General features: G+C 44.7%; 1 protein-coding gene across 2 annotated transcripts in view; it reads right to left on the bottom strand.

Annotated features, from left to right (window-relative positions):
• The window catches only part of SPOCK1 (SPARC (osteonectin), cwcv and kazal like domains proteoglycan 1), a 498,184-nt gene that overhangs the window by 279,746 nt on the left and 190,539 nt on the right, over nucleotides 1–27,899 (bottom strand). Inside the window, exon 3 of one of the 2 annotated variants that reach the window (XM_041764681.1) lies at nucleotides 706–714. The exons of the other annotated variant lie outside the window; for it this stretch is intronic. Coding sequence (XP_041620615.1) covers nucleotides 706–714 — 9 coding nt within the window. The remainder of the gene's footprint in view (nucleotides 1–705; nucleotides 715–27,899) is intronic. 2 annotated transcript variants of the gene reach the window in all.

Below are 27,899 nucleotides of genomic sequence, written 5' to 3'. Positions count from 1 at the left end.
CTCCATAGACCCCCCTCACAATAACCGTGTACATCAGTGAGTGGGAGTGCAGGAATCCATTTCCCTGTGAACATGTCACTCCTATATATACCTGAGCCCAAGGTACTTCTGAGCAGGGAAGGAAGATGTTACTCACCTGCATATTTCCCCAAGGCACCACTCAAAAGTGCACAATAAATCCTACCCAAATTGTATAAAATACAAGTAAGCTGTTCCAGGTTTAACATCTTTGTATTCCTGCAAAATCCCCAAAACCGTTACTGGTAAGTGTGTAAATACAGGTGGGTATGTTTATAGAGACACTCTAAATCACTTTCTTCCTGAATAGAGCGATTCTTTGATAAATTGGTCTGACATTTGGTATAAAGTCCTGCAGGCCCTAGACAAAATGATTTAGAAAATAACCATGTCAGTTGCTCTGCTCTTTCAATAAATAACACACCAGTAAAACACAGATAATAACTGACAATCATACTTGTACTATAACTAATGAGAAAAGATAAAGCAGCAAATGGACTGTTTATATGCATTTGATAAATTGCATCCCCTGGATATACCAATGAGAAATAAATGTGTGCAGTGCTGGTTCACTGAACTAAAACAAATATTTACCACTGAGATTTAGGATTAAGAATGAAATTTACATTTTATTTGGCAACTATTTGGATACTATGTCTACATACAGTTGAAAAGTCAGAAACCTACCTCAACTTCCTGAGTACGAAAGCATTATAAATGAGAAAAAAATAAAAGAATCACATCAAACAATAGGAAGGAATGTAAACATTTTTTGATAATTGCATCAAGTTTTCATTTTATCATAACATTAGAAAGGTCATATGCAGATATTTTCCATCAAGTCACCAACCATCATACCCTTGAAAAAGTCCCATCATTCATTAGGTTCATGGGGAAAAACATGAGATTATCAGGTAAAGTAACACCAGGAGGGAGCAATCTGAGTGCGCTAGTGATCCGTGTCACTACAGCAGAATAGCTAGCAAAATCACGATTAACAACCAACATCCAGTTATGATGACTATGAGAATTTCAAGTGATTAATTCCCTGTGACATTGGTCCAAAGGGTGAAATTCAGTAAAATCCCAACATGACATCAGAGACAATGAGTAACAGACCTTCTACATTTCTGCAAAGAAATTATTTTGCCTTATACCTCCAACATAGCTTGAAGGGGTCTAAAACCTAGGAAGACGGGAATTTAGGTCTTAAAAAAGTGTTAAATGAGTTAGATTGTCATGACACCTCTAGGTAGTGAAAAGATTACAATCAGCATGGAGAGATCCCCCATCTTCAGGGCATTGCAGGTCTCCCTGTCTGTCCATCGAAGCTGAGGTTGGGGAAAGTGACCCAATGACTTGTTCGTTTCTCAGAGAGAAAGACAGAGTCTGAGATTTCTTCCCCAAAGTATGCTCTACACGTGGTTTTTGTTCTGGGAATACGAATGGGTATAGGAGGCTCCATGAGTACTCTGACAAGCACAAGAGCTATCTCCCCAGACTCAAAACCATCCATACCCCTGACCTTATTACCAATATTACTGAAATGTCTGTGCTAACCAGGAGCTGCCTTCTGCATAACCGGGACTATGGAGGCAAAGGGAGAGACAACAGGATACATTGGACAGGCTCTGAAGGAAATAGAGGTTTTAATTCTGCCTCTGGCACTCACTGGCTGTGTGGCCTTGTACAATCCACTCTGCCTCCCTGATCTTTCTCTTATCTTGCTGTAAATTAAGACCACTTCACCCACCTTAGAGGACAGGTCACAGTGATGCGTACTAATGTGGCCAAGTATCTGGGAGATTGTTGGGCACATACAATTACTCAATAAATAGAAGATGTACATTTTGGTGTCTACCTCCAGAGCTTTGTAGTACTGAGATGTCCCAGGAACACTGGGAGAAAGAGGCTTTTGTGGAAATACAGTCAATTCCTGAATAACACCAGGGGTAAAGGGTGCCGAACCTCAATGCAGTCGAAAATCTGACTCCCCAAAACTTAATTGTTTTGTTGACCAGAAGCCTTACTGAATTCATAAACAGCCGGTCAACACAAATCTTGTATGTTGCATACATTGTACACTATGTTTTTACAATAAAGTTAAGCTAGAGAAAACATGTTAAGAAAATCTTAAGGATGAGAAAAAACATTTATAGGATTTCTATTGAAAAAAATCCTTGCACAAGTCAAACCCATGTTGTTCAAGAGTTAATGCAATGTGTTTAAAATTTCAATAATGTGCCTCCTTGTACATTTGAATCTTACCAATGAGGCCCAAATGCAGGGAGACTAAAGTGTACTTGGGAACAATAATTATGAAAGATTTTAAATGCATGCGATTTTATTAGTGTCACGTACAAAGAGTGGCTGAGAAAAATACAAATTCAGTGAAATTTGAAGAGTGGAATTCCAGGCATGTCTCTGTTTAAAGGTCAGGCTTATAGTCTCTAAGATTTAGTGACCCTGTCTTTAAAAAAAGAGAGAATACTTACACCACAGAGCTGTTTTGTATATCCATCCAGTGAGTTTGAACCACTGTTAAGTATTACTCATAACTAAGTTAAAGTTTTAATTATGAGCAATTATATCCTGATACGGGAATTGGGCATGCTCTGAACACACAAAATTTCTGTGTTATCATTATATGCAGAAAACAGACACAGGCACCTGGAAGAGGACTGTCTCACCGACACACCAACCAAGGCCATTGCCACCTTGTAGCATGTGAGCCTTTACTTCACAGAACGTACCAATTATGCTGGCATGAGGCCCAGTCTTGTCCAAGGAGCACAAATTCCAAGTTAAATAGGTTCTGCCCTCTTTCTGTGAAGGCCACGCTTGCCACACCCCTAGGCTGGCCCACCTCCATCAATGTCCAGATGCTACCCTTTAGAGTGTAAGATAGAGCTATTAACTATCATCTGCTTCTTCCTCCCCACCCATCCTGCATGGGAGGCACTGACAGCAGGGACTGGGGAAAGCAGTGGTTGTCATCCTTGGCTGATGATTGGGGTCACTGGAGGGCTTTCCAAATACTGAGGCCTCAGCCAGGAGATGCTGCTTCACTGGTCTAGGCTGTGGCCTCCACAGTGTGATTTTTTTTAAGTTACCCAGATGATTCTAATGTTTAGTTAGCCCTCATTGGCTAAAGGAAGTCACACATCAACTCAATTACAGGAAATGAGGGGAGACCCAGGGATAAGTCAGACCCATCAAAGGTAGCAAGCCAGGTGCAGCCCACCAAAAAGCTTCCAGAGCTTTCTAGAGTTGTCTCTTCCATTCTCAGGCTAACCCCTCAAGGCATTCCCAGCTCCATACACTGCAAGTTGCCCATGCAAGAACCCAGGCCTTAGGATGGACTCCTCTCTCTTTCTTCCTTTAGCTATCTAGGCAGTGATTTCAAGGGGGCAGAAATGGGAATGTCGGAGCAGTAGGGTGATACTAAAAGGTATTGGAGGGGTTGACCACACTGTATGGAAGACCTGCAGGTGGAGCTCTGCCTGATGCCCTCGCTCCATGTCTACTCATGCCTGAGTCACCCCAAGGAACAAGTAGCCCTCCCTCCTGCCTTGGCTCACCACAGCTGTGCTGGAAATCAGGACTCATAGCAAATTAAAGTTCACATGAAAAAGTTGAAATCAAATCCCAAAAATCAAAGTAAGAGTAGTATTAATATTGATCATACAGTAATAATAGCAGCTACCATGTGTGAACGGCCACAATGTGCCAGGCACTATGCAAAACCCTTTGTTTTATTCCACTGAACTCACACAATAGCTGTGAAGAGAGGCACCTCTGTGATGTAACTGGGGAGATGGAATCTCAGAGAGAGGAAATTACTACACAATATCACGTAGCTACTAAGAAGCACAGGGGGATTTGAACCCCCTATGGCCTGACTCTGAAGATCACACTCTAACCATCACATCACGTCACCTCAAGGGCACCATATGAAGGGAGGAGTAGCAGGTCCATCTAAGCTGGAGACCTTGGAGAGAGGACACAGGGCTGGCTACCCTGGGAAGATGCCACCAAGAGAAACCAACAGATGGGAGATGAGCATATAGACCACAGGCCTCCCAAGAGGCCCTCTCTACTGCTGCCATGACCCATGTGTGTCTGAAGCCTCAGCTTTCCCATCCCTGAAATAGAGGATATAAATACCTGCTTCACATAGTCTTTGTGAGATGGGGACCAGAAGTCCATCTGTCACGCACCTGGATCCACGAAAACAGGGAGGACATCCTCACTCCCTGATCCACCCCCACCCAAGATGGCCACCTGGATTTCATGGCCATGGCCATCAGCCCTGACAAAGCAGCCTCAGAAGTCCTCTGTCTTTGTGCGCTCTGGACTCAGCACTCACATCTGTCTGCCACCAGCACTCCCTGGGGCCCAGTTCAAAGTGAAGTATCCAATGCGACATCAAGGCACAGCATGGAGGAGGTGGTGGCTTTGGCACCAGCCACCTCTCTGGGAAGCTACGGCTACAGACTTTGCATGAAATTTTCATTAGCTGCACAGCTAGGCCTGCTACATTGCCTCCCAGCCCTGCCATTCAGCCTCTTCTCTTCAAGGGAACATCTGGGAAGCGTAGCAATAAAGACTCCCTTCACTGTGTCCCCAAGTGTCCTAGCAGCCACTCTGCCCACCCGCCTCTGCATCCTGAGGCTCTGGCCCCTGGACAGTTACACAGCAGATACTCCCCAGCAATAAAGCCCCAGAAATAAATCTGGTCAACGTCTTTTGTTCACTTCAAGTCACTGGTGTTAATGTCAGGATCTGAAGTGGCATCCCCCCATGGTAAGAGGTAACCGGAGTAGGCGAGCCTGCCACAAATGGATACACACCACAGTATTCCTCTATAATCACCTACAAGGCTTCCATGGAGAAGGGCAGGGGGGCCCCCTCTGACATTACACTCATTGCTAAAACCAGGGCTCGCCAGAACAATCCTCTCAAACCGAAGACTCCCAGAGCACTCACACTGCCAACAGTAGCTGGGTTCAACGAACACTTGATTACAAGATAGGCTACCTTTCTTCTTAGTCAACAAGCACTTACACAACTCTGTGATGGTTGTAACGCAGGTTCTCACTCCCAGCACTATGAAAAAGATGTCTGCTAGACTCGGGAGGCTTACAGGATCACAAAGCACTACAGCCAGGCTCCGCCCTTGGAAACCAGCTCACTGGACCTCTCGGTCCCAGAGATGATATACTTATGTCAGATGACAAGATGGAGAGCCCAGAGAAATCGCAAGAGAACTGTTCTCATACCCAGAGCAATGTATGTTGAGGCCCCTAATGGGTCCAGTCCCTTCTTTTGTGGAATACATGTCCAAGTCCATGAACTCATGTCTGTCTTGTTCCTCTCCAGGGAAATTGCTACAATGTGGCCATGCTCATTTAGGGCCTGGAGCATCCACAGAGACAGAGTGAAGTTGAAGCTGCAAAAGAAGCTGGGGCCAGAGGCTCAAGGACCTCAATGTTTGAAAAGACAGGCAGACTTTAAAGCACCGAGGAGCCATTAGAGGGCTCACTTAGAGGTGGACCCCAACAAATCGGTATTTTCTAAAGCATGCTGGGTTCACTGTGTGTGGGACAAATTAAAGGGAGCCCAAGTGCACCCAAGGACACTGGTGAAGAAGTCCATTCTACATGTTCACAGTCATTACTTATGCAACGTTTGCTGCACATCTGCCCATGGGCTAGGAAGCAGATATGACATACACCCAGCCCTTAACCCTCAGGAAGCTCACCATCTGACTAGAAGAGAGAGAGGCAGAAACACAAGCAGATGAAGCAGAGTAGTACCTGGTAATGTGGTGATTTCAATAATAGTTATTATTATTACAAAAGCTACAGTAACACAGAAGAGGAAGCCACTCATTATTCCCAGAAACCAGAAAAGACTCTACTGAGAAAGTGGGACTTGAGCTGGAACTGGACAGGTGAGCAGCATTCTAGGCAAAGAACATGCAATGGGATGCATAAGGGCACTGCAGGCAGAGGAACCAGCAGGGGCGGCGAGCAATGAGCATGAGCACAAGTCTTTGTTGTAATAGCCACCAGCTCAAGAAAAAGGCAATGAAGCCTGAACCCACGAGCAGCCACAGAGACAAGACAACCAGAGGTGTCAGCCAGCTTTGCTGAGGATCTCCCAAAGCCCTCATCACCACACTGCTCAATCTGTCCCTCCTCGGGGCTCGGGAGCTATGCAGCTACCGTGGCTGGCCACTGGCACCCATACCACCTGTCCATTCTAGCTGGAAGGCAGAGCAATGACACTATGGCTGGAGAAGCCATGCTGACCCGCGCCTGCCACCCCCAGAATGAGAGCCAGCTCACACCCTGGCATTTCAACCTCATCAGCCAAGAGTCGCCATCCGCCTGCTAAGGACATGACAGAGTCATTAGGGAGGGACCCCACGGAAAGCGGCTGTCTGCGTGTCTGCCCCCTCTCCATCCTGCAGGGCCTACCGCCAGCTTCTCTGTCTTCCCTCGGAGTTAAACATCTTTCCCTTCAGAGGTGAGCTCCCCAAGAATAGGGGCCATGCCCCGTGACTATGCTCTGGGAACTAGGCCCCCCTCCCAACCCACTGTCTGTGGTGAGAGTTAAGGAAGGCACTCACTCACCTTTCAGAGGTCCCACTCTAGTTTGCAGGGGACAGGGCAAGGGAGAGGGGTGACCCAGCAGAGTTCTCCAGTACCTATCTTTTAAAAGCAGAATGCTCCAGAGTAAAATTATCAAGTGAGATCATTTAAACGGTAACAAAACACACATTCAACAGATGCATTTATTTCTTGTGGAGGAACTTAGCTGGTGGAAACCATCGTAATACCTTAATTTTTACACTCTTTTTTCATTTACTATTGGTGGGGGGTGGGGGCGGATAGGAATGTTGATAATAATGCAAGTTCCTTCCAGCCACAAAAGTCTGTGATTCTAAATATGTCAAATAATCAACTATGCCTGAAAGCTCTATATAAATAAAGTAGGAGCAATTTTCACAGAGTAGCAGGGACTATAATGCACTAGAGGAATCCAAGATGGAGCAAAGCAATAAGCTGCTTTTGCTTTTATTTTTATTTTTACTTACAAATGGAAGGACCTAATATGAACACAAAGAGTACCTATGTCCTAGGTCTTTAAAATCTTCTATGAAATGACTTAGGAGCCTTAAAGAAAGAGTCCAGCTGGATTTTTTTTTTCCACTTGATGCCCAGAGGTACTGAGATAGAATCTCTAGAGGGAAAGAAAAAATCCAAGATCAAATTATTTGGCTCAGTTACCTTCTCATGGCAGGGTGGGGGGGGTGCGACTCCTGGTAGAAATCACATATGAGGACTGGGGAAGAATACAAAAAAGACCAAGAACCAGTCAAGAGGGCCAAAGAAGCAAGGGCAGTTACTTCATCCACTCCATAACCATGTCGTCTCGGGACCCAGAGCCCTGCTCCTCAGAGGCCTGGGAAGGAAGAAGGGGCAACCATGGCACCAACACACCTGTGCCAGGACAAGGTGGTGACACTGGGGTGGTGCTGGGTCCTGTTCATTATAATCACCTTCTCATTCAGTCTGCTGCAGGGCACCTTTTCTAGGGATCTCAATATCCTTTTTTTTTTAATAAATTTTTTTTTAATTTTTATTTACTTATGATAGTCACAGAGAGAGAGAGAGAGAGAGAGAGAGGCAGAGACACAGGCAGAGGGAGAAGCAGGCTCCATGCACCGGGAGCCCGATGTGGGATTCGATCCCGGGTCTCCAGGAACACGCCCTGGGCCAAAGGCAGGCCCCAAACCGCTGCACCACCCAGGGATCCTGGATCTCAATATCCTTAAGTCATGTCCACCACCCAGAGTAAGCAGGAAAAAATCAAACAAACAAAAAACAGAAAAGGACTATGGAAAAACCAAAATGGTTATCAGTGGTTGGGGGAATATGGTACTGCTTCTACTGTATTGTTTTTCAATTAAAAAGATCTGACATGAATTACATCATGTATTTGTATGTTGTCTACTAGAGGATCTGTTTACTCATTCATTCATTCACAGTCCTGTGGGACAGGGAATATGAGGACAGCATCACTCTAACATGACAGGTGGGGAAACTCTAGTGCATGGAGGTATGATCATTTGGACACGAATTCATACAGCACTGAAGTCCGCAGCCTAAGGTCCATGTAGACCAACAGCTTAGGCTGAGCAGTATACCCATGTCCCAGACACAGGAAGTAACAGTCAAGAGCTCCTTGGGCCATGACCAAGGACAATGACAAGGAGCATTGCCAGGCAGCTGAATGTAACCACAAACCCTTATAATTAGCCTGTTTGTAGGCTGGCACGTAAGGTTGACATTATTCCTTTGTCTTGGCATTTGGTCTACCCCAACAGAGAATGAAAGACTTGGGATTAGCAGGGGGTGACCCTCAGCTCCCTCACCAATGCACGGCCTATGGCCCCTGGCAGAAACATGCAGAGGGGCCCAGGGCTCACAGCAGAAATCACACATTCACCCACAAGGCGATGACAGCTCCGGCAACTAACCCAAATTGTGGCTCGATTTAATAAGGCATCCAAGGCTCAGATACCTCATCTGATGTACCAGCAGGACACACAAATCCCAGCTAGAATTGGAGGCACCACATCAGGGCTGCCTGCTGGAATTATTTGGGAACAATACCACATGGGTTATTTTGGTGTTGCCCATCAAAGCCTCATAGCTCCTTTCTCACATCTCTCTTTTCACAAAATTCAGCTCTTAACCCAGCTTGGGGCTGAAATCAATGGCTCTGCTTCCCAATTGGAAGCATACAAAAGCATAAAAGCCTATGGCAGTTTCTTCACTGGTAACTTCTCTGTCTCCACTGCCGCTGCCTAAGAGACTCTGGGCAAGCAATTCAACCTTTGCGAACTGGTTTCCTCACCTGTAAAATGAGGGCAAAGGTGCTTACTCCACAGGGAAGGCTGGAAGGGTTATTTCAGACATATATGCCAAATGCCTGGCACGTGGCACACACCAAAAATGATAACTGTATTTTTTAATTGATCTCTGTGTGTCCTGTGCTCTGAGCCGGTAACGGAGTCTTAAAATCAGACTGCTAGCATCCTCTGGATTAGCATACTTGTGATACTGCCATCCTGACTCTGAGGAGATTTTTAAGAAATGAAATCTGGGTATGGCTGCTTTGGAAAAGCAGCAGCCACTGCTCTGTGTGAAAGTGTAAATAAAATGCCACTTAAGTAATCACATTACTCACAGCTTAATGCATGTGATCCAGAGCTGCAAGCAAGCCCGCGCGTGTGTGATGGATTTCTCATTATCTGTCGGCTGCCACTGCAGTCCGTCTGACCGTCTGCGGGCGTCCTGGCTGGGAACGTCTCCATGAGCTCCCGATGGGACCCCCACTCCTGCTATCAGTGGGCACAGACTCAGCAGGAAGGAGGTGATGCCTTCATAATAAAGTGATAACACAAACAGACATGTTTGCTTGGGGGAGAGCTGCCAGGGTCTAAGCCATTAAAGGTGAATTCTTCAGCTCACAGGGGCTCCCAAAATAGATTGGGCCAGATGAAATTTCTAGCTCAATCCTCCTGGCCCCTGTCACTTAGAGATGGAGACTCCTCAGATGCCATGATATGGCCTACTTGCAACTTAACAGTGTCCAGTGCCAGACCAAGCACCAAAGGAGGGAGCCAGGCAATGCCACACTCAATCTACCTTCTTTGTGAGGAAGGTTTCTGAAATCCCAGGGTGTTCCATTTGATGAAAACTGCCCACAAACTAGCTGGTATATGTGAGGTCCTTAGACCATCTATGCTCTGGATAAATACAGAACCTCCAGAAAAGCTATTTCAGACCCCAACTACAACATTAAGTCTAGGTTCACTGCTGCACCTGCCACCTTGTCTCAGGGACAGAGCTCCCTAAACATGTGTGGCTTTGATGGAGACCAGGCTTCTCCTCAGGGCCTCTGCCCTTCCCGCCCCCATGTCCCAGCAGGGCTTCTGTGCCCTCATGGTCTCCCCTCCCCTGTGCTCACTCATCAAACCTGAATCTATGGCATACCTGGTCAGCCCGGTCCAGGTAAGGGTAGAAGGTGAAGAGGATGGAGAATGAGCAGGAAGAGGGAAAGAAAATGGAAGAGTCTATGAAGAGTCATGAAGGGAAAAGATACAGTGACCTGAAAAATGAGCACGGGCAATGTAAGGACATTTTGTGCCACAGATCCAAAATGGACCCCACAGACAGCAGAAGGGCCAGGGCCTAGGGAGGTGCCAGTGCTGTCATTTTCTAAGGGCGGTGGTTCAAGAAAACAGCGGCTCAAGCCCATATCCAACTTACTCTGGGAAGCAGCACGTGTCTATTGAACATCGACAGCCAGCTGCGCACTGTGCTCTGTACTTTACGCTGATTATTCCTCTTGATGGTCACAGTGCCTTTGCATTGCAAGCATGCAGACGGCCGCTACCCTTGACAGTTGCAGCTCAAAGAGGTCAGCTAACTTGTTTGAGGTCACACAGGAGAAAGCACAGCAGGGTTTCAAATCCAGCTCTGTCCAACTGCTGAGCCCTGGGCTCTCTCCACTTGCCATGATCACCCGGTGCCCCAAGATAGCTGCGCGTCTCACCAAATTCTAGACCATTAGCTCCCAAAAGGTGGCCTCTGCTGGACCCAGCTCACACCTGAGTTCAGCAACTAGCTGAACTCGAGTTGATATGTGAAAAACTTAGGACTTCTTTCAGCAACCAGTGCCTTAATTCTTTCGAAGGCAAATGCCCACCCTTGACAAAGCCCCAGGAAGCTGAGCCCTTAAGGCTGAGATCTAGGTAAAGCCAGAGTGTGGAAAGAGAAGGGAGAAGAACTGAAATCCCAGGAGACTTGCTGGGTTTGGGGGGAGGGCGGAAGACGCTATCACATCAGACCTCCCATGGTTGCTGGGTGGAGCTGAAGGCCAGAGGATTCAATAGGAGTCACACAGCATGGAGCAGCTCCAGGCAGAGCCCCTTCACACTGGAAGGGGGTCCACCCTGCTAAGTGCATATAAGTGCATGGGTTTGCAGTCTGATCCACGTGTCACCCCAGCTGCAGCATAAGCTTGGACCTGACCCCACAGCCCTGCAGGCCAGGGGTGGCTCCTGAGCGATCACCACGTGAGCACATACACCTTAACAAAGCCAGGGTCTGCCTTACAAACACCAGATGCAAATTCGATATGGGTCACTGCTTGTGTTCCCTGATGCTCCCTGCACTCTCCCGCACAACAATTACGTCTAAATGGTAGAATTGGAAAAAAATATTTAATAAATTATGACCACATGCACAACCACAGCAACCCAGACCTTTTGGGCTTATTAACACTGTCTCTCTGCTCTTTAGAGGACAGCATTATTCTTAAATCTTTTGCAACTTAAAGGTACCCGGGAACATAAATCTTCCTCACCGTAATGTGAACAAGTCCCGTAACAACAGCGGCAGTTCATTACCACGCCATTTTGGGTTGTATTTCTCCAAGAAAAATAAATAACCAGTTTAAAAACTGTCAGAAAAATGTTCCACTAATACTCGGTTTAAACATGATTATTTATTAGAATGTAGTGAAAGCTACTCACACCTGTGGTAACCAGAAGCACACATGGTCCTCAGTGAGTTTTTATTTAAAGGCAGGAAAAATACATAAAACACAGAACTGCTACACATTTCCATTTTGAACACATCTCTATTTTAGGCTGGCTCTGGCCTCTGTGGCTGATGTTGTGATGGAAGCCAATGCACCAAATGCCCAGGCAGGGAAAAACCGGGGAAAGATGATGCAAGAGATGGGAGAGAGGGAAGGAAACAAGATGTGCTGAGCAGCTACCTTATGCCAGGGCAGGGCTCACCCCTCCAAATTAGGGTCCCCCAAACCTTTCCTCTCCAAGGCCAGAAAGTAAAAACTGTCTGCCTTTGTAGACCACACATGTACTCCGTCACTCAAGGTGATAATGTTAAAAACTAGGTATTTTAAAGGAAGATTTATGAAAATTCTATTCCATTCAACAGACATTTATTGACTCTCTTGGTCTCAGAGTATATTAAAGGATGCCAGGAATAGCTGGAGAACTCCCTTACCATCTTGAGGTTTATATGGTGTAGTTTCCATCCCTAACAAAAATGGATGCCTTAACCTGAAAGTAAAACAGAAGAGACTCTTTGTGATGACTTTTCAGGCACTCGTGGGAGCTGCTCCGCCACAGTTCACCTGACCATTGCCCCCAGGGCTGTCACTCCTCGCCTACCCACACATTAGGGGGACCTAAAAGGCCCCACACAGCTGTCCTGGCATCAATTGTTTCTGACAAGAGTTCACTGGCAAACAACTGCCAGGCCCCAGTCCTTAGACCACCCATGTGTGCTGAGCCACACACTCCACTTCCTGGGCCCAGATTCTCTGTCTAAACTTGTCTGGGAAATGACCAAGGTGTGGTGGAAAGGGAGGTGGGCGGAGGGATGGGGTGACTGGGTGACGGGCACTGAGGGGGGCACTTAACAGGATGAGCACTGAGTGTTATGCTGTATGTTGGCAAACAGAACTCTAATAAAAAATATACAAAAAATCTAACTCTGTCTCTAATAAATACATAAATAAACAAACAAATAAACAAACAAACTGAGGTCCTGCCATGCAGAGGTCTGCTCCTGATTCAGCACTTGGGGGATACTTCCCTGGGGTGATAGCACCAGGAAAGAGTCCTTAAGGACCCATGAGACTTATTTTCTCCCACATCCTACCCAACTGGAAAACAAACACACTCATAATTGTCTTCCCAAGACCTCCATGGGTGAAAAACTTAAATTGTTGGAAATGAGTTAACCAGGGAAAGAAACTGCATTTCCTGTTCTGTTCTCATCTCCAACTCCAAGGACAAGATTTCTCAGATGCCCCTAAAAGTTTCTCCAATTGTCTCTAGACAGACACTAGTGAGGAGAGAAAGCAAATTGCTCTCTGCAATTACTAAGCTTTGAAGTCCCTAAACAGCCAATCTTCATGCTGCCATTGTAGTCGCGTCTACGGACGGCTGGTTCAGGCGAGGGCAATCATTCCCAGAGCCCTTCGCTATTGCTAAACGTTCGAAAGGCACTGTGGAAAATTACCCAGAAAACAGCTGTTTATGCTTGAGGCAGTTCATACGTGGGGAGAGAACCAACGGGCGGGTGGAAGGCAGGAGCCATAAAATTGAGAAAATACTGTTTTCACGTTAAATGTGAAGGGACATCCCTCTGCAAAAATCAATAGTCAAGTTGGGAGCACCATAAGACAAGACCCTCCCCCCATTAAGGAGAAAAGGCAAATGGCAAGAGTCACCCCCAAATGACCAGTCACTAATCCCAGAGAGAGTGAATGCACCATGGTTATAGTCCCTGGAGCACTAAAGGTGCCTCGCCCAGCATGGCAAGCCAGGCCTGAGACCAGCTCCTCTAGGATTTTCTCCTTCGGCAGCCAGCTGCACACTGTGCTCTGTACTTTACGCTGCACACCACTATACAACACAGAGGGAGCTTCTAAGTCGACTGTAGTGATTTGTGCTGCTCAAGTCTCACTGCTACTGACAGATAGTGACAGCTATTATTCCCCTCCAGCCATTAACCAAGTATCTTAGAGACTTGGGAACCCCTGGATCTACCCAACCCCAACTTTGTGCCAACCCTTGCCAATCAGCTGCCCACAACATAGAGGGTCCGGCACAGCATCTTCGGTCCTATGCAGTACTTCCCCTTAGAGGGCCCTATCTCCTCAACCAGGGCCCATCTCCACCCTCAGAGTTGTGAACTTGACTAGGAGGCTGGAAACTAAGGGTCTTCAACCAATTGAGAGAGTATCTGAGGGGTGCCTGGGTGGCTCAGTGGTTGAGCATCTACATATGGCTCAGGTCATGATCCTGGAGTCCTGGGATAGAGTCCCACATCAGGATCCCTGCAGGGAGCTTGCTTCTCCCTCTGCCTCTGTGTCTGCCTCTCTCTGTGTGTCTCTCATGAATAAATAAATAAAATCTTTAAGAGAGAGAGAGAGAGAGAGAGAGAGAGAGAGGATCTGGAAGCAGCTAGAGATTCTAAACACTGGTCTCTTCTAGGTTTCTGAGACAGGTAGTCATTAGATGCTATACTTGAACAGCAGGATACATTTAAAAGGGAAATCTGGACTCACAATGATTTTTTCATATGCAATTCTAGACCAGGTTGTTGCTAAACATTGAAGTCCAGCACATATTATCCAAAACTTTAAGGTCCTCCTATTGCACATGGGGAAAAAGACATGATGCCTTCCAGAATGCGGAGAAATAAAACCACTTTAAAAGGCCCTAAGGAGACAATCAGCTTCAATGATTTATCTCTGAAAGGGAGAACAGGGCAGGGGAAGAGTGAGGGGGGAGCTAACCAACTTTTTAAAAAATATTTTATTTATTTATTCATGAGAGGCACAGAGACAGAGAGGCAGAGACACAGGCAGAGGGAGAAGCAGGCTCCATGCAGTCCCCAATGTGGGACTCAATCCCGGGCCTCCAGGATCACACCCTGGGCTGAAGGCAAGAGCTAAACTGCTGAGCCACCCAGGGATCCCCACTAACCAATTTTTACGTTAGGACTGAACTATTCATAGCAGGAGGCCTGGAATGTGGTTCCGCTGGCTTGATCCAAACCTGCAAAGAGCAAGGATGCCTCTACACCATCAGGGCAGCAGGGTAGAGAACTGAGCTCTGGAGCCCAGCAGAGCCCACTCTGAATGCTGGCTCCACCATGTACTGACTGTGTGACTTTGGAGACGTATTGAACCTCACTATTCCAATCTATAAAGTGAGGTTATTAATGAGGCCAACTTAGACTTTACAGAGTCGAATGAGGTAGTCCATACACAGTGCATAGCCAAAGGACTGATGAATGTTAATCAGTAGCCACTATAAGCAGAATTATTATTTAATAGATGATCTTCATTTATGTTCATTATAATCCTAGATTTCTCTTTTTCAAAGACTTTCCATCATTACTATTTTAGGGGAAAACAATTTATAGAGAATGTTTGATTGGCCTGTTACTTTTTTTTTTTTAAACACCACATTTTCTGGCTCTATGGTCTGGAAACAGGTCCCAAAAGTCAGTGACTTAGAGTCAAAAAAAAAGGAGAAAGCAAAAACTCTACCTCACAAGTAAACCAGAAGGAAAAGTGAGCAAAGATGATTCTGTTTTATCATAAAGAGAAAGCAATTCTTGTGGAGGAAAGACCATAAGGCCCCCAGCTGGAGACGTGTTCAGGTTGAAGTAGAACAAAGCTGCAGAGAGCTGTACACTATGCTCAATAATAGCAGAAAAGCACGTTTTCCTTGATGCAACTTTAAGGTGTGTAAGGAAGGGGCGCCTGGGTGGCTCCATCAGTGAACCATTTGCCTTCAGCTCAGCTCATGATCTCAAGCTCCCGGAGGGATCTCGGCCCTGCATCTCAGGCTGGGAGGGATCTTAGCCCTGCATCTGGCTCCCTGCTCAGTGGGGAGGTGACCCTCTCTTTCTGCCCCTCCCCCTGCTCATGTTCTCTCCCTCAAATAAATAAAATCTTTTTAAAAATAAGTATGTAAAGGAAACAGTACACAGAGAAGAAAACTCATAAAGCATCTTCCTCATCAAGAAACACCAGGAGAATTAAAGAAGCCAGAGTGAGAGAATATATTCGCATCATCTAAAACCAAAAAATGGCTTGCATCTGGAATATGAAGACTGTACACAAATGCACAAGAAATAGAAAGGCGACCCCTGAAAAATACCTGCAAGAAACCTGAACAGGCATTTCACAATGTGGGATACCCCTAGGCCAAAATACATTGGAAGGGCCAAAACATCAAACCAGGACCACACCCCAGATATGAAAAGATGGGGGGCAGCCTTGACGTGGTGTCAGAAGACGGCTGGCCGGGATGAACTGCAGAGGGCCCCAGGTAGCCCTATGACCCTGGGACTCTGCCCGGGAGGACACCCCACAGAAATGAACAGGGCACTGGAAGGGGCGGCCGCCCACAGAGGGACTGCCAACGAGATGGCTGGGGTCCAGCCGCAGCCGCGGGGAGACGCGCTCACACGGAACCGGGCAGCGGACACAGGTGAAGTGGCCCTGTACACAGCACATCACACCCCAGGCCGCCTCGCAGGCATCGGACCCCCAGGAAAAGGCCGGAAGGGCACACATCGCATGATGTCGCTCACATCAAGCTCAAAAGGGGCAAAACGAATGCATGGTGAGAAGGGAGAGCAGCAGTCCCCTCCTGAAAGGAGTGAGGCCAGGAGGCCGGGAGCGGGTGGCCCTGGGGAGGACGCAGCAGACAGATGTGCCGGGACCCCTTGACCACGGGTTTGCTCCCTTGGCGGAAAGTCTACTCCATTCATGACACTTGGCCCATGCATATCAGACCCCAATAAAAACGTATCATGAGTGAGTAAAATCAGTCGTGTATTCCACTGTTTGTATGCAATCTATGCAGGTCACTGCTGGGTTGGAAATCAAGAAATATTATGAGCCAGGAAAAGAAATTTCTGGGAATCATTCACATGGCAGAAGGTGTTTTTCTGACATGAGGTGAACCACTGGACAGCCACATGCTGGGGTGACACTGGGGGTGGGGATATCACCAGCTGGGGAAGCCAGAAAGGCAAAAGGGAAACCCAGGATCAACACACCCAATAATCAATGTATTAACTGTCCCCTAAGCATCGGCATTGTTTTTAAACACTTCAAATGTATTAACTCATGTAACGCTCATCAATTCCTACCAAATAAGCACAGAGGAGTCAAGCGGCTGAAACAAGTTCACATCATCAGCAAGGGACAGAACACGGGTACATTTAGTCCAAGTGCTCTTGGCCTGGAATTCCCATGCTTAGGCAGGTGCTGGGCCGCCACCATCCAAAACTACCTGATAATCCAAGGAAGAACAATTGATCCAACCATCCACGTCAGCAGAGGCACTCATGCTGGCAATGGGGAGAGGGAAGATGGGCCAAGAGGAGGAAAGCCATTGTTTACAGAGCACCTACTATATGCCAGGCAGTCATATAGCATTGAGAGGTCAAGGACTCCCTCAAAATCAAATTTGATTCTCACAAGAATATTAGCAAGCAGCTACTTTAGCACCCCTCTTGGACAGGAGGAGGAAATGAGGCTGGGAAAATATAACTTCCCACAGCTGGGGAAGAGCACAGGTAGGGTCTAAACCCCAAACTCCCCCAACCTGAAAGGTCGCTGAAGTCTACAAGCCAAAATAGGCCCTGAAAGCACCATGTTTCTATGGCAACTCCAAGGAAGCCACCACCACTGAACTGGGTTTTTGACGAGGAGTTCACACCAGTGGGGTTGCTTTATAGGACCAAACCAGAGCCAGACCGACCAGCAAGAATGGAGCCCTCCTGCTCTGGGAGAGGGGTGGGCTGGCTGATAGATAGGGCTTCCTATACAATCAAGAGCTGGAGTGAGACCCAAAGATGACCCACCTAGAGTGGTGGAGTAGACATCGATACCAGAGGGTCCCCCTCTTCTTGTAAGAGAACCCTTTACCTATGACTCAGCCCTGGCTTGCCATATCCACCAGCCACATAGAGGGCCCCATGACTCAGGCTTGGCCAGGTTTGTCCTCCTGGCCATGCCACAGTGATTCATCCAGGCATTAGTACACGATCCTACGGATCAGTAAGAGTGCTCCGTGAGCTTGCATATGGATGCCAGATAGAGAGGGTTCTCTCCATGTGACTCTATTAGGAAGACATGGCTTAGAACTTCCCCAGAACATCCTTCCAGTCACTTGGGAAAAGCATGTCTATGAATAAAGCCAGCACAGGTCTCTGAATGAGATAAGATCCAGGTACATTTTTTAAAACCAGTGATGGCAGATTGCGTGCAGAAAGCCGAGCAGCCTGAAGGACCTCTAAGGAAAGTTCTAAAAGGGACCTATCTTAAACTGAACCCCCAAATCCCTTAGTCTAGGAAAGGAAAAAGGAACATAGCATGGATTCATAAGAAAACTCTAGTGTTTCCATTCACTGGTGTAGTTGGTGAGGAGAAAAGGGCAAAACAAGAAAAAGAAAAAAAAGAAAAAGAAAGGTAGAGGGGTGCTAGATCCAAATACTAGGGCAGCTACCGTGGTGCAGAAGCGATCTGAAACAGATGAGTCACCCATCGTCATTCAGAGCAAAGAGCCGTCAGAGCAAAGCCCCTCCCCGGTAATGCTGAACACAGCCTGACTTGGCTCCGATGAATGAATCTCTACGGTGTAATGAATTGACCCATCTTTAACAAGATTTTCCTGCAATTTTAATTCCACACGAGAGTCAGCCAGTGAAGAAGAACAAAATAGTATTTTACTACCTGTAGATCCACACCTTAATTTTTAAATTCCTCCCTTCAGATAGGAAGGGGGTCAGCAATAAGAGGAAATTAAATCCATAAATCCACTGATTTATCACTGCACAAACAGAACTGGCACCATGACAGTAAACTCTGTTCACTGGCTGTATTCCCCCAGAGTCGGTGCTGCAAACACAGTGGAAAATCCTGATTTGGAATGAGAAATAATTCCATTTTAATCTTGTTTATCTTCTCGGTCTAGTAATCCCCTGTGGCCACTGCCCATCTGGCACGTTCCTGTAAGAAAACTGTGGCCACTGTTGCTTAATTCAATTCCGTGGTTGGTTTGTGGAATTTTTTTTTTTTTTGCACTGTATACTCCATAGGCCATTGGGTATTGGGCTTATTTTTCTTAAATAAATCTAATAAACCAACACCGAGCACCATTTATTTCAGGAATATGTTGAAAGTACAAATAACATGTAGGCAGCTTTTATGAGACCACATGAAATGCTATCTGCAGGGGAGTTAACAGAGCCCAGCAAATTAGTCTAATCTCAAGTGGACCAGGAGGAAGCAAACAGACTCACCAAAGCAAAATGCAATTAGTAACAATCTTCTACAATTCTGTAGTTCGCATCATTGGAGCATCAGAGGACGTGCAACACGCCTTAATTAATTCTGACAGCGCCCCTTAGAGCCCCCAACTGCAAACTTGAGCCTGTACTGCAATCACAGAGGAAATGGTTAAGAGACGTCAGTCTCACCCTCAGAAATTCTGAATTGGAGACTCTGTCATGGGGCTCAGAAACCTTATCCCAGAGGCTCCCCAAAGTGAATATGATTATGGAGGTCCAGAAACAGCATTATGAAATGTCACAACCAAGCAGCATTACTCATCACACATGTGGACGAGAGCTCTGCACAAGGAGGGGTTTGCAGTGTCCAGTAGAACTCCCTGTGATGATGGGCACGTTCTGTTCCCTGCACCTGCCGAAGGAGACAGGAGCCACTTGTGGCTGATGAGCTCTGGAGACAAAACCAGTAAGAATGAAGCATCCAATGTTCCATTTTACTTTATTTCACCTGGATTTAAATGGTCACATGTGTCTACTGGCTTGTATGTTCAACTATGTAGCTCTAGATGGAAGGGCAGCATTGGAGGAAAAAAAGGAGGTGAAATGGATGAGACCATGTTCTTCTCCATCTTTAACACATTTTCGGCCATTTCTTTTTCCTATCCATACACATTAACAAAACGGCATGGTCTGCGTATTTACTGTGGTCATAAATCCCATCAGGTAAGTCTTATAGATAATGAAACCAAGGCCCAAAGAGGCCACAGATGTGCTCCAAGTCACAGCGCTGGACAGAGTCAAGTTTTGAACACAAGTCCTGCAATTCCAACACCACACAGTTTCCACTATGACATGTCGTGTCCACATACCTGAGCTCAACTCAAAACACAAAGAAGAGGTCATGGAATTTGTCACCTTATCCTCAGCTCCCAACATTTTTCATCATTTTCCGTGTGCCAAATAGTGGTTTTATGCAGGGTTCTATAAAGTAAACATAGTATCACACAGAAAAAAAAGAAGCTCCCAGGGTCCAACCACATACTGCAGAATTTGGCCCTCAGTGCCCCCTGCCAACCTTCCTATATGTCCTCTGCTCACTCCATGCCAGTCACATTGGCCTGCTCCTGGAGCAACAAAGCAAGCACACTCCTACCTCAGGACCTTTGCACCAGCTGTTTTTGCACCTGACACGCTCCTTCATCAGATACCCACATGGCACACTCTTGAGATCTCTGCTCAATTGTCATTTATACATGAGTTCTTCGGTCACTATTTTTTTAAGTGACCACCCCCACAAGCCACTACTCATGGCACCAACTCTCTAATTCTTCTTTGCAGTGTTTATGGCTTGTTTATTATCTGTCTTCCTCCACTCCCATTAGGACAAAAGCTTCATGAGGATGGGAACTCTGTCTGGTTCGCTGACAGATCCTAGCACCCGGCACATGGAAGGCGCTCAATCAATACTCTGAATAAGAACATAGACATATGATAAAGGTTGACCCGCTTGGTTGCAAGAGAGGTGTTATCTGTTCTTCCCATCATCCTACATTTCCCCAATATTCTACACTAAACATCCACATCCCTTGCAGTCATTAAATCAAGAAGTATTCTTCACATGATCCTACTGGGCCATCATTGTGTAGGCCTCAAGTCCTCCCCTCCATCAAGTTTCATACTCACCCCCACTCCACAGCTTCCTGCACTGAGCTCCACTGTGAACAGCACAGTCCCTTGAAACAGAGACGGTCAACTCTGTATTTCATCAAACCTGCTAGATCCAAGGACTTCAAACACAGAGGCCTGCTAATGAGTCATACCAAAGTCCTTTTACCTAAAAGCTCTAATTCCAACAATCTTACCATTGCACATGGGACTAAGAATTCAAGGTCCCAGTACTTGCTGAAATAGCTGTGCATTGTTCCCCCAATACAGGCCAACTGTAAACACTGCTTACAATGCTGGCATCATGAAGTTGGGAGTATGCTCAACTTCACTGACCAGGCATGCTTAAATAATTTATTTTTTACTGGAGAAAAGAATAGATATTATTGGATGTGGGTTCCAATTTATATCAATCAACTATCAGTGAACTTCACATTACATATAAAACAATAAATGCACATGGTAATCACTTAATTTTACAAAGGTCTTTCCCTTACATATCACCTTACCGAATCTTCCCAACCACTCAGTAAGGTGGGTTTTATTATTATTCCTATTATTCCTATTCCTAAAACACAGAAAGGCAAGAGGACTTCTCAAAGGTCACAAGTCATGTGGGTAAACAGAGGTGAAGTTAGAATTCAAACTCAGAGCCTGTGTTGAGTTAAAGGACATAATCTCTAATTATGAAAGTTAGGAGTCAAGCAGCAATGATGTCTAGACAATAGAGAAGCTGTGATGGGCAGCCACAAAATGCAGCATGGCTGGCTGCATATGAACTAAAGGAGCACCCAGGCTGTGAAATTGTGCTCCTGGCTTTGCCTATGAACATTATTGTTTGACAAGTGCTGCCCAGTGAATTGGTAGATGGAAAGGCTTTTCCACTGGCCTGAAACTAATGCAGGGACTCATAAGTAAATAGCACTCATCTGTGACAAGCACAGATAAATCCCAGTTTAGGGCCTTCCTCTGGAAGGGTTCATGGAGGTGTCCTGATGTTCCACTAGCACAATTCATCATCCCAGAGAGACAGGTTAAAAGGTGCAGTCAACGCCACGCACCATCTTGATACAGGCTCATACAGCAGGGGCTGGGGACCCAGGATCTGATGGAGCACACGGACTGGCAAGTACGGACCTCCACAGAAGGATTCCTGACATGAGGCCACCTGAGCCCTCCAGCAGGAGGGTACATGGCAATAGCTAACCCCAATGAATCTTAACACATTTGCTTAAAGAATCTTAGTTTGAATGAACTTCAAGAAAAGGCAAAAAGAGAGGCACAAGACTGTGTATGTGTGTGTGTATATATATGTAACTTAATTTACCTGTAATTTACCTGACATGTATATGTACACATACATATATGCCTACACATGCATATATACATACACTACAGATCATACATACACACGAATAAATCTGTGTCAGAAATTATAGCTAAGAAAGTCAGCGGACGGGCAGCCCAGGTGGCTCAGCGGTCTAAGAGCTGCCTTCAGCCCGGGGTGTGATCCTGGAGATCCAAGATCAAGTCCCACATCGGGCTCCCTGCATGGAGCCTGTTTCTCCCTCTGCCTGTGTCTCTGCCTCTCTCTCTCTCTCTCTCTCTCTCTCTCTCTCTCTCCGTGTGTCTCTCATGGATAAATAAATAAAATCTTAAAAAAAAATAAAGTAGAAGGTCAGCAGGTGCCTGCAACTGAGGTACAAAAGAAAGATTTTGGTACATACTTAATAAAAATAGAGAAAGTACGTGAATTGGAAAAAGTATAGCTATAAACTGTAAGGATAGACAATAGACAAACCTTTATCAGGGAAGACCACAGTTTCAAAATCTCATCAAGGAAGGAAATGCAATACACGTGCATGATTAAGAGACCATATGTGAATGTGGTCCACAGAAGGGCCTCTGGAGCCAAACAGCCTGGCCCCAACCTTACTTCTCCTACGTCCTAGCTATGAACTTTGGGAAAGTCACTTAAGTGTTGGTTCTCCAGCAAAGAAAGCTGCTTAAAATTACAAGCCTTCATGTAGACAAAACACCCCTTCACACAGCGTGCTGTGTGTATAATGAGACTCAGTCGGTGTCACTGCCTTCTCCTCTCCTTGCAGTGGGCTGACCATAGCCCACTCTGAGCAGAGGCTACCCTTGAGCTTCAGACATCAGAATGGGGCATACCTAGAGCTCCCGTGGGGACCGCAGACATGGCATGATTAGGCTTACATTTACTTGGAATTTTGTTACTAATTTGATTCCAGTGTGACCCAAGATCTCAATCCTTTGAAATATAAGCCTTATGTGATGACACATGATGGCCTTTCTTGACAAACATTCCACGTACACCTAAAAAATAAGTATATTCTTCTATTGGGTGGAGTGTTCTTTGAAAATGAAATCGGTCAAAGTGGCTGTATTCTCATTTCTTACTCAATTGTTCTGTCAATTACTGAGCGATCAGGGGTGAGAGTTCCTGCTACAATGAAGAACCGGTCATTTCCTCCCTTTAGTTGTCTGTTTTCGTTCAACTATGTCAAAGCTATGTTCTTAGGCACACACGCATTCATGATTGTTAGATCTTCTGAGTAAACTGATCCTTTCTTATTAAGATATGTCCCTCTTTATCTCATGTAATACTTCTTATTTGTAGTCTACATGGTCTGATATTAATTTTATCACTCCAGTTTTCTGATGTTTATTTTTTGCATGGTACCTGCCTCTCTAGGCTTTCATTTATTTGAAACCTATCTGTCCCTCTATACTTAGAGTAGGCCCCTTGGACACAGCAGTTAGTTGCCTTCCCTTTCTACCTGACAGTCTCTGCCTTTCCTCTGAACGTTTAATTTATTTACATTTAATGTAATCACATGGCTGGACTCAGGTCTGACACGTTCCTATTTGTATTCTAGTCTACCTGTTCTTTAGTGTTCTCATTTTCCTTTCCTTTCTTCTTTGGAGTTAAATTGAGTTTTTTAGTGTACCATTTTAATTCCTCCGCCTATTTATTTCGTTTTACTTTTATTAGTGACTGATTGAGCGGTTACAGTATGTATCTTTAATCTGTAACAGCCTATTTCATAGTGTACTAATTAATGGAAGAAACAAAATAATTCTATTTACCTCCTCCCCACTTTGTCCTCATAGGTCTTTGTTGATGTTCATAGATACAAAAATATAGGTACACTATACTGAATATATATATGAATATATTCCACATACACTATAGTCTACACATATTATAAATCAAATACAGTTGTTTCAAATAACCATATGTCTTTTAGATAAATCAAGAGAAGAAACATACACAGACAGTCCTATAAAAATATATCATCTGTGTTGTCATCTGCCTTTAGAATAAAGAACTTCCTTTAGCATATCCTGTGGTGCAGTACCGCTGATGACAAATTTTCTGCTTTTACTCAACTGAAAATATGTATTTCACTTTTCATGGGAAACTTTTGCTGGAGAGAGATTTAACAGGTGACAGATCTTTTTAAAGGATTTTTTTTCTTAGTATTTTAGATGTTCCATTGTCAACTGGTCTCCATTATTTCCAGTTTTTTAGTTTCATTTTTAGTATCATTATTCTCACTCCATATAATGTCTCTTTTCCTCTCCTCCAGGTGCTTTCAAGATTTCTCTTTGGTTTTTAATACTTTGACTGTAATGTGCCTAAGGGCAGCTTTCTTTGTATTTATCCTGCTTTGGGTTTGCTGAGTTTGCTATACCTGTAAGTTGATTTTTTTTCACCCATTTTAGGAAATGTTAGGCCATTATTTCCCCAAATATTTTTTTCTGCCCCATTCTCTCTCTCTTCTCTCCTTCTGAGATTCCAATTACAAATATACTGGACTACTTTGTATTATCTCACTGGTCCCTGACACTGTGTTAATTTTTTTTAACTGAGTAACTTTTTTTATTGATCTAACTTCAGATTCACTGGACCTTTCTTCTGCTATTTACAACCCACTGTTAACACAATCTAATCAACTTTTCATTCCAGATATATTTCAAAGTTTGAATTTGCACTTTTATAAGTCTTCACTTCTCTGCTTAGATTCTTAGATCTGTTTATTCATTAAGATTCCCTTGTCCTGGGGCACCTGGGTGGCTCAGTGTTTGAGCGTCTGCCTTTGGCTCAGGTCATGATCCCAGGGTCCTGGGATGGAGTCCCATGTTGGGCTCCCTGCTCAGTAGGAAGCTCCCTGCTTCCCCCTCTCCCCACTGCTTGTGACCTCTCTCTTGCTTTCTCTCAACAAATTTTAAAAATAAATAAAAATTTACATAATTTTTTAAATCTTAAAAAAAAGATTGCTTTCTCCTTTAAGTCTTTGAAATACACATACACACAGGCACATGTGCACATGCACACACACACATACACACACAGAGATTTGCCTTAAAATAATTGTCCTAAGTCCAACATCTGAATCATCTCAGAGCCAGTTTTGTTTAATTGCTTTGTCTCTTAACCATGGCTTACACAATCCTGTTTCTTATAGTAATTTTTATTGTATTGGTATCGCATAGGATATATTATAGATGATTTCAATTCTTTGATTTTTTGAAAATATTTTATATTCCAGCAAGCAATTAATTTGGCTAGATTTAAACTCCAATTTCAGCTTCCCCTGCAAAGGGTAGCAGCTAAAACTTGTCAATTCCTTTAGCCTTTAAGCAGTGCTTTTTGCTGGGAACCTTGCAGTCTCCCCCATTCACATGAGCTCAGAAGTTGGCCAATCATTTGGACAAAGTTAAAAATGATCTTCATAGCCCCATTCTGTATTTCCCTCCTCTCTGAAATCTCCTCTCTTATTCCCCATTCTGGCTCCCAACTTCCCAACTCACTATTAGCACAGTTTTCCCTTGATTGCTAACCCCCCTCCCCACAAGCTCCAAGAACTGAAGAGTACTCTCAAGTAAAAAGCCATATAAATACAACTTTTATCAAGTGCAATTCTCTTCTTTCAAGAATCAATTTCCTTGTAGTTTCTTCTGGTACACCTAAACCAATTGATTTGTTTCTCAGAGAGAAGAGACTTCTTTAATAGTCTAAGGCTATAAGGTCTTGATAAAAGAAAATGCTCATCCTTAGCAAGACATGGAAGAAAGAGACCTATGCTTGAGAAACTTCCAATTCCTTAACTATCCTCTTATTCTCTTAACCATGCCACCTCTGGACTTTCTAACTGCCTTGAAACCCCCACCTCTGGGATGTCCTGATCCTACACAGGGGGATTAATCTCCCTCCTCAACACATAATGATGGCTCCTCTCTACTCATGCTCTCAGGCTCTGCCAGTGGATGCTTAATGAAAGAGCAGCTCTCTAATGCTACTTGTGGCTGTCCACGACCCACTAGAGTCTGTTGTCACTAAAAGCAATTTATCAACTAAGAGGCATCCATGACAATCTATCTATGTATACCCAGGCAGCCACAGGAAGCTCTGTTTGGAACAGGAGTGTACCTGGAGTAATGTTCTCTGCCAACACCAGTGGCGAACTGCTTCAGAAAAAGGAATAACCCCACATGAATGTCCCTCCACTTACACCATCAGTTCCCCCTGGTCTATTCTGGAGCAACAGTAAATACTAAAACAATAACTCCTCATGTCCTTTTTCTTGGGTATGAACTCTGGTTGAGGCCATTAGGAACTCTACCAGTAAACACACTCATTAAGCATTTCATCATCATCCTTGTTAAGTCCTCATCTTTGGCAAGGCTACTCAGGCCACAAAAGGAAGAAGAATCACACAGTTTACTGAACTTAAGTTCAGTAACTGAACTTTGGTAAGGTAATTCTTTGCCTTACACCATCTCCTATAAGCAGAGACATTCTAGAGGATAAAAGAAATCAGTATCTCAAGTCTGTATTTTGACAAGTCCAGATTCATAAAGTTTCCCAAAACAGTACAGTTTCAGACTCACAGGTGAATAATTCATTTTTTTAAAGATTGTATTTATTTATGAAAGACACAATGAGAGAGGCAGAGACATGGGCAAAGGAGAAGCAGGCTCCATGCCAGAAGCCCAATGTGGGACTCGATCCCGGCACTTCAGGATCACTCCCTGAGTCAAAGACAGACGCTCAACCGCTGAGCCACCCAGGCGTCCCCAGGTGAATAATTTAAATGCTGAGAAGACGTTAAGGGGCTCTAAGTATGCTGACTGACATCTACAAGCACACTCTAAGTGGCCCATAATGCTGAGGGTCATGACATTTCTAGAACAATATGCTTCCAACCATTATGAAATTGAATTGGCTCTTGAAGAGGAATCTTATAAATGGCCTAAACTTAGTAATGCATAATACTGCAGGACCTAAAAACAGACTAACAGAAATTCAGCCTAGCCCTACTTCATGGAAATGGGACTTTTTTGAATCAGAATGTAAAGGAGAGAAGAAAAATCAAGTTTGATTATGTAGTTCTGGTAAATTACGGAAGGGTATGCATATCATAGAAGACTCCCTTCATTTTACAAAATGAGTTAACCTTGAGGCTCCTTTAAATTCATTTTAGATCCCATTGGAAGTCTAATTAAACTGTATGGTCTCTCCCAAGAAAAAAAGCACATATGCATACACATGCATTACAAATAATTTCAGAAGTTTGTTACACCCTCTAAAGTGTCCAGGGACTCTCACATCCATTAGAAGTTCATGGCTCAAGGTTAAGAAACTGCATGATGCACCTCATTTCCTACCCTGTCACCCCATCCTAGTGTGTAACAATGGGGAATTATAAGCCTAGGATGTTCCAGCCACTTTCAGCACTGTCTTCAGAGCCATGGACAGGTACGAGACTGGTACAAAGTAGCTGCTTACCAAAGACAGGTGCTTGAAAATACTATTATTGTATCAGGAAACAGCAATTTCAAACAAGGAGAGCAAAGAACAAAACTTAAAACATTAAAAAGCCTTTACCTACTAAAACCAGAAAAGATAGCATTACTGATAATAAAAAATTACTGAAGTATTTCTATCCATTAGAAACTAGGTTTTAGTGATCAAAGGCTTGAATTCACACCCAACACTGAAGGTAGGAAAGGAATAACGTTCTGTTTCTCTCTCTATCTCCCCTAGGCCCTGGCATGCAGCACATTGCCAATAAACCCTTGTTAGCAACAGCATAGAAGCCCTGTTTCAGGCTTCCCAGCATGCCAGCTTCCACAGGCTTCCAGAGGCTCTCTGGAAGGGAAGACACACGCTCTGCCAAATGTAGCAATTTTAAGTGTGCCCAGTAAGATGTAAGCCTAGTTGTGCAGGGCTGGGGCACAGGA

This window comes from Vulpes lagopus, chromosome 7, assembly GCF_018345385.1.
Source record: "Vulpes lagopus strain Blue_001 chromosome 7, ASM1834538v1, whole genome shotgun sequence".
Classification (NCBI taxonomy): Eukaryota; Metazoa; Chordata; class Mammalia; order Carnivora; family Canidae; genus Vulpes; species Vulpes lagopus.
This window is presented reverse-complemented; position numbering and strand designations above follow the sequence as displayed.